General features: G+C 36.5%; 1 protein-coding gene across 3 annotated transcripts; it reads left to right on the top strand.

Moving 5' to 3' along the window:
- Positions 1–472: 472 nt before the first annotated feature.
- On the top strand, positions 473–9,973 carry DORIP1 (dopamine receptor interacting protein 1). Of its 3 annotated transcripts, XM_027111130.1 has the most exons (5): positions 473–711; positions 3,216–3,740; positions 5,560–5,649; positions 6,850–6,984; positions 7,822–9,973. In XM_027111130.1, the coding sequence occupies exons 2-5, from the start codon at positions 3,217–3,219 to the stop codon at positions 8,003–8,005; spliced, it is 933 nt and encodes a 310-aa protein (XP_026966931.1). In that variant the 5' UTR covers positions 473–711; position 3,216; the 3' UTR covers positions 8,006–9,973. The 3 variants fall into 3 exon arrangements, with proteins under 3 accessions (XP_026966931.1, XP_026966930.1, XP_026966932.1); XM_027111129.1 differs by lacking the exon at positions 473–711 and having other exon boundaries at positions 1,580–3,740; XM_027111131.1 differs by lacking the exons at positions 473–711; positions 6,850–6,984 and having other exon boundaries at positions 2,458–3,740.
- The last annotated feature ends 1,109 nt before the right edge of the window (positions 9,974–11,082 follow it).

The raw sequence follows: 11,082 nt of genomic DNA on the forward strand, positions 1-11,082 counted from the left end.
TAACTCAACTTTTTATTAAATATAAACTTAAATGCTTGAATAATTATAACTTACGGAGAAAACAAAGCTTTCCTCTTCTGAGTTAAGAATTTGAAAAGACGAGACGTAGAAGCAAACCAAAATCAAGTCCTGACACGATACAAGCCTCAAGAAGCCAAGCAGGTTTGCCAACAAAGTTCCGCCTCCGTGCAAACTCTACCCACTTCCGGCTGCCCCACCCACTTTCTAACACTGGAACACCGCCCCTCTCTGCGAGGTCCCGCCCCATGCACCTGATCCTGGTGTCCATTGGGCAAATACAAAAGCTGTATATACACCCAGCACACGCACTTTTGGCAGGGGCGTCTTCGCGCCTGCGCAGCAGCACCGTCAGGCTGCTGGGGACTGGGCGCTGGGGACTGGGGATTGGGGACTGGGGGCTGGGGGGAGGGGGGCAGAGGTCAGGCCGAATCTTCCTCCGTAATAAGAAGCTACGCGTCCCGCGGTCCTGGCTCCGTGGGTCCGGTCGGATCGGGCCTGGGCGCTGGAGCTGCTGTGGCTGCCGCCGCGGCGAGTGCGATGGAGGCTGTGCCGGGGCCCAGCGCTCACGCCGGGGGAGGCCGAAACTGCCGGAGGTTCTAGTAGATGAGGCGGCGGCGGCACGGACTCTCCATGAGCAAGCGGCGGCGGCGACGGGTGCGGGGGCACCGGCGGTTTTCGGTCCCCGGGGAGGTACGAAAAGTCGGCTTCCTGGTGGACGGAGACTGGCCGGTGTGAGAACGCTTTCCGTGGCCCGGCCCTCCCGCCCATTACCCGCAGTCCCAGGCGCTCATCGGGCCACTGCCTGGAGGCGGGCAGGGGACGCCCAGCCCTTTCACCGGCTCCAGATTCGGGAACCCGCCCGCCCTGCGCGGCCGGCCCTAAGTGCCAGGCCTTCCCCGGTGCTGCGGACCCTGGGCGGGGTGGGCGTGGCCGGAGTGCGGGGGGCGGAGGTGAGCGCCCACCGCGCGCCCAGCCAGTCCTTGCGCCCAGCCCGGAGCTGCTTCGAGCGGGAGCTCAGCGCCGTTTTCCAGATTATTTTGGGGCGCTGACTCGGGAGGGTACCCTTGGGACCCCCGAGCTGTTAGGGCGTCCGGCACTCAATGCCTTGGACAAATGGTCTGGTCCTCACGACCTGCGTGGAGTACAGATTGTCACCCTTGGAAACGACTGCAGAAGAAATGTGTCATTTTGCCAAGGAAATAGAAGTCCAGGGAGTTTTCCAGATTTATTCAAACTGGGGGGCCTGTTGAGGCAAGGGAAAAAAGCCAGCAGAATACCTTCTCCAGGGCTTCTAAACGATGTTTTTGACGGTGTGACCAGAACTTAAGACAATTTTAAGTAAAGCTCTTTGCAGCCATTTTTCCATCTCTTTTAGCCGCTTTTTTTTTTTTTTTGGTAATTTACTTTGTAACAAATCACCACGGTACAACAGAAGCTACACTGTCTTCTAATTCTTTGCATCCTCTCTTACCTCCTTTTTTTCCCCCAGAAAAAGGCTAAAGAAATTAGTTTCATTTTATGTATGTGTATATTTTTTTAATATATATATATAATTGTAGTTTAATTCTCTTAGAGTGTAACTTGCTTTACAGAGCTATAGTTACTCATTTGGTCATGTATAAAAGATAAACTGGCAAAAAATACTACAGAAATTTACAGTTCCTTTCCAGTGCAACATTTAGGAATTTGAACTCGGGCTCTTAATTATGACCTTGCTACAGAGTTCTTTAAAATGTAACAGAAATCAGTCAAACCATGAAAAAAGTTATTTTCATTTTTAAAGTATTTAAATGCCTTGTGATTTTTTAAAAATATGCTCTGAAGCATTTCTTCTTCATTTAGAAGAAACTGAGTTTGTGTTTCCTAGGCTCTAAATTTTCCACTCCCTCTTATTCCTAAGTGGTTAACTAGAGCCCACATGTTAGCGACTATATATAAACATCTACACTTCAGGCTAAATATAGTGTTGAATATTTTAGAGTCCACAGTATCTTGCCTAAGTCAAAAATACTCTGTGTGTGTGGTAAAATTGAATTTTTAGTTTGCTAGTGTTACAAAATCGGTCTGAACTTAATTTTTCACACAAAACACATAGGTCTGCAACACTGAGTGTTGGATTCCTATTGTGCTTGGGAGGATGTGGCACTTGAAAAGACAATCAAAGTAAGACACTGACCTCAGTCACTAATTTCTCTGTTCCTATTCCTCAGATGCTTCCAGTTTTCATGAAAACGGAAGGATGAAACATATTGGAAAACCCTGTGATGTTTTTAGTTTAGATATGTGTTTGTCCCAAATAAAGTAAAGCAATTTTTCAATTCAGTTTCATTAGGACCTCATTCTTTAATTTTTTTCAATTTTGCTTTAGATAACATACATATGACACCAACATGTTTATTAGAATACTGTCAATGACGTTAAAACCAAGTGCTTAGCTATCCTCAAGGTTGGGGGAACGATAGGTACCAGTTTAAATAGGGAGGACACCTCAGTTCATTCCCAAAGCATGCAGAGAGGAATCAAGATAATTATCAAGTTCTGAATCAGCTCTTCCCAGCATGGCCTCTGTAGTTAAAATTATAGGATATCTAGCATGGTCCTAAATTTCAGGTAAAAATCCCAAAGTGCATAGAAATGATTTTTGTTTTAGCTGTGCTACTATTCAATTAAGTTCTCACAATTACTCTTCATATGTTGTCTTTCAAAGCCAGTTGGTCATTATTCTGTAGCCCAACAAAGAATTCCGTTATCAATTTCATAAGTGGAACCACACATATTATCAAGAAAATGAAGTACCGCTTGTATTTTGAGGGGAGGAAGAGGTTTACATTAGGAATACACCCAACCAAATTTAGACTGTATCTTTAAATAGTTTTATTTTTTTTTAGGATTTTTTTATTACAGGGTTTTCCTCTATGACTGATAAAATCTGCAATATAATTAATATAAAGTCCTATCAAATGACCATTCCGTACTTCAAGAAAAGGTTGCAGCTTCTTAAATGGTCTTTCCAGAGACCATGCAGGTTGCCAAAAAATGGCTCATAGCTTGTTTTAAATTTTTTTTTACATTGGGGGTCAAGCTAACCAAATTTAATTTGAATCTTTAGATACCTTTATTTTCATTTAAACATATCATGCATTTAAAATATAAAGTCAAATTTACGAGTACTGTCTTAAACTTTTAAAATGCAGGATGAAGACACTGTTTGAAGAGATCAAAGCATCAATTAAAAATAACTATAACCAAGATCGCTCATTTTGGAGACCTGTTCTTCCTTGGGGAGGTGTTTTTACTATCAAAGCTGGCCGCAAAGCAGTATCCTGTACACCACTGTATGTTGAAATAAGACTGAAAAATACCTGCACCATAGATGGATTCTTGATGTTATTGTATGTTATTCTCAATGAAAATGAAAATTTCCCCAGGGAACTCTCTCTTCATTTAGGTAGAGAGTTTATAGACTGTTTTCTTTATTTAATGGACACCTACAGCTTTACAACTGTGAAGCTACTTTGGATTTGGGACAAAATGGAAAAACAGCAATACAAATCTGAAGTTCATAAAGCTTCATTAATAATTGATTTGTTTGGGAATGAGCATGATAATTTTACAAAAAATCTTGAAAATCTCATGTCGACCATACAAGAGAGTTACTGTTCCAACTGGCGATGCCCAACTCGAGTGCAGGAAGATCAGCAGCGCACAATTAATATAAAGTAAGTTGCTCTAAAGTCTGTTTTGTCACCTTTAGCAAAAATAGTATACTTTTTTATAATGAATGATATATATATAGAGATAGGGAGGGAGGTAGATAGATATAGTCAAAGTACTTCTTAAAGTACAGACCCGTGTAACAACTTACACATAAAGCAACCACGCAAATGCAAGACTCTATTAGGTCCCATGACAAAAATGTAATTCTTCTATTACATCCAAACATCTCAGAATTTACTTTACAAAACCAGTTGATAACTATTTCACTTGCAAAGTAATGAACTATTCAGTATGCAAAATGTTTTCCTCTTGCTCAGAGTTTACTAATATGACTGTGAAGATAACTAATTCCTTGTGTCACAAATTTAACCTCTTGAACAACACTTAATACTATATTGGGATGTTTCACTCTGAATGGATCTCTGTCAGGTAGGCTAGTTCTACATGAACAGGAAGATTGAAAGTACTCCATGTCATGGCCAGGGCATGATTAGAGACAGGAACCCCAAACTTGAAATGTTAATACCTGAAGAGGACCTGGATGTGAGGAATTTTTCATTGGCTAGGAAAGGTTCTGATAGCTTGCTGAGTATTTTGGGCTTTCGGAGAGAAGATAGACCTCCAAGCTGGTAAATGACAGGGAGGAAGGCCAAACTGGCAAGCCCTAGTGGAGTATTGGGAAACATTAATGCCCCCAGGGGACATGAACAAGAAAAGGGATAATTGCCAGTGGAAAAAAAAAAAAAAAACAGGACAGAAAAACAGACCCAAACACATTGCTGTCAGAAAGCCTACTTGGCCCTGTGGTCCAGGAAAACAGACCCAAACACATTGTTGTCAGAAAGTCTACTTGGCCCTGTGGTCCAGAAAAATAGAACCAAACACATTGTTGTCAGAAAGCCTACTTGGCCCTGTGGTCCAGAAAAACAGCCTAATAGATTTGCTCCCTTTTGGGAATGTATGTTACATACCTGAACTTACTAAATTCACATTTTCTGTATAGCATATTTAGTTTAATACTGTATTATAACATCATGCTACATAGGGAAAGCGGAAGATACGTTATTTTTTTTAGGGTCTACCAATTAATGTCTCTCTTGTTCTGAAATACACTTTGTCCATTTTCCTGTATTGCTGATATGATGATGTTGGTTTTGAAATCTCCATCAGGAGAAAAAATTGTTACTCTAAATCATAATGGACTAAAAAAAGTGTTTCAGAAATTTGCCTTGTTTTTAAAAAACTAGTATCTTTTTATATGTATATCTTTTGAAACTATAATGAAATATTTACAATCCTATATTAATACTAGTATTTTATGATTCTCAATAAAATATTTTTCATTATACTCTATATAACTTTTTAAGTCTTTTGCCTGTTTTTTAATCCTATGTTTAAAACAACCTCTGAAGTATGTAGGAAAAAAATTTTTTTTAACAAATCAGGAAACTGAGGCCAACAATGGCTGTAACTTGCATTGAGTCAGGTAACTAAGCAGCTACTCTCCTAATTCTGGGTCCTGCTTTCTTCGTCAAGACCAGAATCCACTCTATTGAATCCTCTCAGAAATTTTTAAAGTAACGACTGCATGTTTCAGGATCAGTTTATAGAAAGATTTAATGTTTCTTGAAAGCTTCATGCATTGATGTTTATTAAGTTCAACTGGTTTCTATACTGTGTATAAGAAATACAAAGATGAATAACAGGTTATACTTTGATATGTGGTTTGCTAATAATGACCTGTAAAATTTGTTATCCTAATAATGTATTTACATGTAAAATATTGAAACAGTTCTTACATGCATTTTGCAATTGTTGTAGTCCTCCCCAAGAAATTCCACATGGAAACTTGATACGACTGGCTGTGGATGAGTTATTCTGTTCCAGGATTGAACTGTGTGAAGAGTGTGGGTGAGTGTATGATAGACATTTAAGATGAAAGTATTTGTACGTTTTTTATAAAGAAACCTGTACTGGTATGTTCTTTGATGTTAATATTTTATGAAATAGCAACTCATAAGTATTTAGAAAGCCTAATAGTTTTGGAATCTTAACACCTTCTAGTTTACTATGCCATTTTATGCTGTGTTGTCATTATCAATATCACTATATAGAATATAATACTACAGTTACTTGATGAATACAAAGCAAATACCTTTTCTTTTTTTCCCTACTGCTGAGTAGGTACAATAAAACCTTGGTTAACCGGAACCCAGCTAATCGGGACCCTCAATTAACTGGATTTTTTTCTGCACTCCTCATTTAGGAGAAAGAGGTAAATGACAACCAAAAAGTTCAACGTGGTTAAAAAAAAAAGAAAAGAGAAAGGAAATACAAAGGGGCAGAACATATTCATCCCAGTCTCAACAATTTTTATATCTACAGTATTGTGCAATGAGAATTAATATTTAGAAGGGTGATCCTATGGCCTAATTAATCACAAAAGAAGGAAAGAATAAAATACCTTCAGTTAATTGTACTTAAGTCCAAAAAGTGAACGAGTGTATTTTTGCAACAAATACTGAAACAAAATGGTTTTCTGGTAACTTAGTTTAGTCAGTGTTTTTTTAACCAAAATACTGTGCCCTGAGCATTCCGGTTAATCGAGATTTTACTGTATAATTGTGTTTGTTTTATTCTGATCCATATACTTAATACCTGATACTACTAAGAAAACAGAATTTGCTTCATCCTAATGGCAAAAGGAAGCAAGTAGGGAATTTCATCCAGTCTAAAGAAGACTGTAAGAGTCATCTTATTCCCTCTCTGCCATTATTCCAGTTTGAAACCAGCCTAGAGAAAGAAAAATGTATTTACAAATAAAAACTTTTCTATCAGTCTAAAAGATACATGTTTTTATAAGCTTAGATAAACATAGCTAGCCTTTCCTGGAGTTTTAAAAGTATCATTTCCTATATAGAGAATCTCAAAGTTTATTAACTCTGGGAATTAGGCATATAAGGTATTAATATAGCCATACTGTTGATGTATACCCATACCTAAAATAGATAATTATGCTTATTATGAAATTATGTAATAAAGGCAACCCAGAGTGATAAAAGGCAGCTTTGTCCCAAGTGTAGTAAAGTTCATGCCTATTTTCAATTTTAGGTGTGGTGGCTTAAGGGAATTTTCCCAGCGAGTATTCTGCCACGGGGCACCCCCTTTTGTTGTCTTAAATATGCAGCATTGGAAATCTGAAGATCTGGCATATGTACCCTATTACTTGGATTTATCTGATCACAAGTATGTGTTTTTTTGTTTGTTTTATAAAACTAGTAAAAAATAAATTTATTTCTATATTTTTCTGCTATTCTATCATGATTTTGAGTAGCCCTTAAGGGAAATACGTATTGTTGGAAAAGTCATAACTATCTCTAAATTTATGTAGCCTGGATAAGGTCAGAATCTACTGCAGGGAGTCATTGCTGTCAGTGTGCGTAGTGGTTAGGTGCTTAGACTATGGAATACACTATGGAATAGCCCTACCTTACAAGCTATGTGACCTTGAGCCAGTAACAACCAGTTTACACGTCAGTTTTCTTATCTATTGAACAGAGATAACAGTATCTATCTGGTGCCATTATTGTAAGGCTTTAATAAGATAGCACATGTGAAGTGTTTAGTACCTGAGAGATAGTAAATAGTCAGTAAATTCTGGTTGGCTATTACTTGTATTTCAAGTCAAAGTAGTGTATAGTATGAGGTCATCATTTAAACATAAAATGTTACTGTCATCATTAGATTAAGATATCTGCATACAAATTAGGACATACAGTGTTCTTTTAACTTTTTGCCTTAAAAATTTTCTTGTGTGTATTTTATATAACAGAACCATGAAGATTATGGGTTAATCTGTTAAAATATGCTTTTAAAAATTCTTAAATGATATCAATTTTTTAAATTCTTAAACATCTTTCTCCAAATTACCAATTATAATACATAATTTTTACAGATGGATATCTTTTACAGAGAATAGAATGCAAATAATCTCAGTTTTTTATTAGTTAAAAATTTAGGGAATGTTTTTCTCAAGAACAAAGTATTGTGATTTTCTGCTACACTTTGTCATTTAATTTGCAGGTATTTGTTAGAAGGTGCCACACTGTTTAACAAAGAGGAACATCATTATTCTGCAGCTTTTCAAATTGATGGACATTGGATGCACTATGATGGCCTCAGAAATGTGAACTTAATTTTGTTAAATAAACCCCCAGAGTTTCTCCTCTTGTCATCATTAGTTTATATTCGAGCAACAGAGAAATAAATATAGACTGATGCTAAATTAAATTGTTTTCCCTCCTGCCCATGCTCCCCCAGATGAAGGGCTTTTATTTTGTATATACTTGGTATCCAAGGAAATAGTTCAGCTATATTAGTTTCAGAGGTGTATTATCTAGTGTTTAGCCCCAGGTATATAGAGAATCTATGCAAAAATGTTTGTATTTCTTTTTTCTATATCCCAAGTTATTTTTATACAAGCATATTTTATGTTGAAATAAAATATATCTTGTAGCCTTTGTATATGTACCTCAAAGGTTTTTTACAGTTCTGTCTTTGAATCCAAGAAAATACTTCATCATTTGAATTATCAGTTTTTCTTTTTGGATATCCAAATAAAACCTGGGTATAAGTCAATTTTCAGTTTATATAAATTTAACAGTTCAAAATGTATCTGACTGTGTTTATTTGCCCTACCTCACTATAATCCAAAGTGCACTACTGGATCTAGTATGGATTTGAATGTACAACTTATAGATGGCTTAGTCTATTTTACCTGTTGATTTGCCTAATGTTCCTGCAACAGTTTTTTAAAATACTTTGGTGAGAATGTTTTTCTGGACTTCAGTTATTTTTTTGTAATGCTAAATTACTTTAACCACTTGTTAAAGTATTAAAAACCTACCAGTGGATTTTAACTTAACTAAGCTCCCAAACTTAAAGTTATTGTTACAGATAAATTATATAACTAATCTAAATGTTTAAATTAAATGTAATAGGAGTTCTCTAGTAAAAGTTTATTTTGCAGATAAGACAATTATAAAAAAAATGTTAGGCAAACTGTATGTTTACTAATGTTGGATGAATAATGGAAATGTACTTTAAATATGGATTTAAGAGAAAATGGGTGCCTGGGAATACAGTTGACCCTTGAACAACTCGGGGGCTGGGGCCCTGACCCCCCACGCGGTCAAAAATCCCCATGTAACTTTACAGTCATCCCTCCTTATCTGTGGTTCCACATCCTCGGATTCAAACAACCGCGGATCATGTAGTACTGTAGTACGTATTTATTGAAAGAAATACACGTATAAGTGGACCCACACAGTTCAAACCCATGTTGTTCAAAGGTCAACTGTATTTCTCTTCCTAGTAAGTCATATTGGCACAGAGGAAAAAATACGTAAATTTTGGGGATAACATCTGTGTGCTCCCTTATAAGTAAATTGATAGCATGAGGCTTTCTTTGATTTGTAATATAAATCACCAGAAGTTTATAGTTATCAGAATATTATGTTTCTTTTCAAAGACCCTAAGATCTCTTTTCCTTTTGCAATTTAAAGGAAAAAAATAAGTAATGTTCTCAAGGGACAATACTTTTTGAAATCTGTCATCATTTATTTTAGTGTTTTCAATAATTAGTCCATCCTAGGTTTTGGGTTGAGATTGAGCGCAATATATTTGGAGATTTCTATACAGCAACACAGTTCACTGCCATATACCAAATTGCTAAGGTTTAATTCAATAAATTAAGTCTTGCATTGCATTGGTGCCATGTTGAGATAACTTACTGAAGAATGAATAAATGTGAGTGCAACGTTGATGAGGATGCCTTTTTATTTTGTGTAAGAAAGGAATATTCATAGTATTTGCTCAAAAAGTGATCTATTTTATTAAAAAAATTCACCCCAGAGTTTATTTAAATTGTTCCCACATGTATTTAAATAGTATTTGATTTATAGTAAACTTTTCTGGGGACACCTTACTGCATGAATCAACTGCATGAATCAAAGTACACAAAAACACAAATATTAGCATATACATAAATGGTATCATTAACAAAATTATTCCTGATGCAGATTTATTCTTTTATAAATTGCACTTTATTTGGAATAATACTAGTTTGTCACGAAACAATGACTTACCTACCTCACAGGGTTGTTGTGAGGATTAAAATGTTTGTTAATATCTTGACTACCTTGAACATGCTAATAAAAAATATTTTTTCTACCTCTTTCATGTACAGGCAAGTCTCCTTGATTCTCTATTACTAATGACCTTTTCAGAGGTCATTAGCTACATATCAGTAATGGCCATATCAGTGGCCACCTGTTCAGACATTTCTTTCTACATATCATATCAGTAACGGAATTAATGTGTAATGAAATTTAAGTATGGCTTCTGGACCCCAGATGGTTAGGATAATAGGTATTTTGCTGTTATGGTGGTAATTGAAGAAATTATTCCCTGCTGACCAAATAGTGAGTAGAAAAGGGATGAAAAAATATGAAGTAAACAAGATTATCACAAAATGTGAAGGTGAGGGTACGGAAGGTGAGGGTATTTTTATAACCTTAAACAGAGAAATCGGAATCCTGGGGGTGGGGATGGGCAAAAGATACGAGGGAATAATCAGAATATATTTTTAATCAAAGTGCCACAAATCACAACTATACCTATGGGGAGAGCAGAAATGATTTTAAAACCCTCACCTCAATCAAAGGGAGAAAAAGAACAAACAAAGCAAATTTAAGGGGAAATGTCCAACATTTAAGAAGTCTCCAACCTCTCTTCAGCCAAAGAAGCTTTACCCACCCGCCACCCAAAACTTAACAAATAATCTTAGATTTATCTTTCAAAGTAGCTTTTCATTATTAGGGTTGACTTAACATCTGAGGCATTGTCACTGGATCGGATCCAATCAAAGAGAAAGAGGAACAAAGATCACTACCACAGGCATGCTTACTAGGATGAATCCTAGGTTCTATTTCATTCTTAAGAGTATGAGCAAACAACTAAGCTATATAAGCAGATGACTACTGTGACACATAAAAAGCTGTACGTATTGAGCATATATCAACAGTTTAGTTTTATAATTAAATGAGTTAATAACATTTAATTATTTGACAGTAATTGTAATGCACTATACCTAAGCAGGAAAGGTAAACAGTTCATGTAAAAATGACTGCAATTACTACTACTAAACTCCAGCCTAAGCAAACATTTATATTCTTCTCACCTTCCTTTGTTAAAATCAAAAGTTAAGATCACATAGCTTTTGAAGTTCATTTTAACCACTTGATCCCTTACTAACAAACAGGGTTCCTACCCACCCAACTGGCC

Source organism: Aethalodelphis obliquidens, unplaced genomic scaffold (assembly GCF_003676395.1).
Source record: "Aethalodelphis obliquidens isolate GAN/ISIS:26980383/991018 unplaced genomic scaffold, ASM367639v1 scaffold10, whole genome shotgun sequence".
In the NCBI taxonomy this organism is placed as follows: Eukaryota; Metazoa; Chordata; class Mammalia; order Artiodactyla; family Delphinidae; genus Aethalodelphis; species Aethalodelphis obliquidens.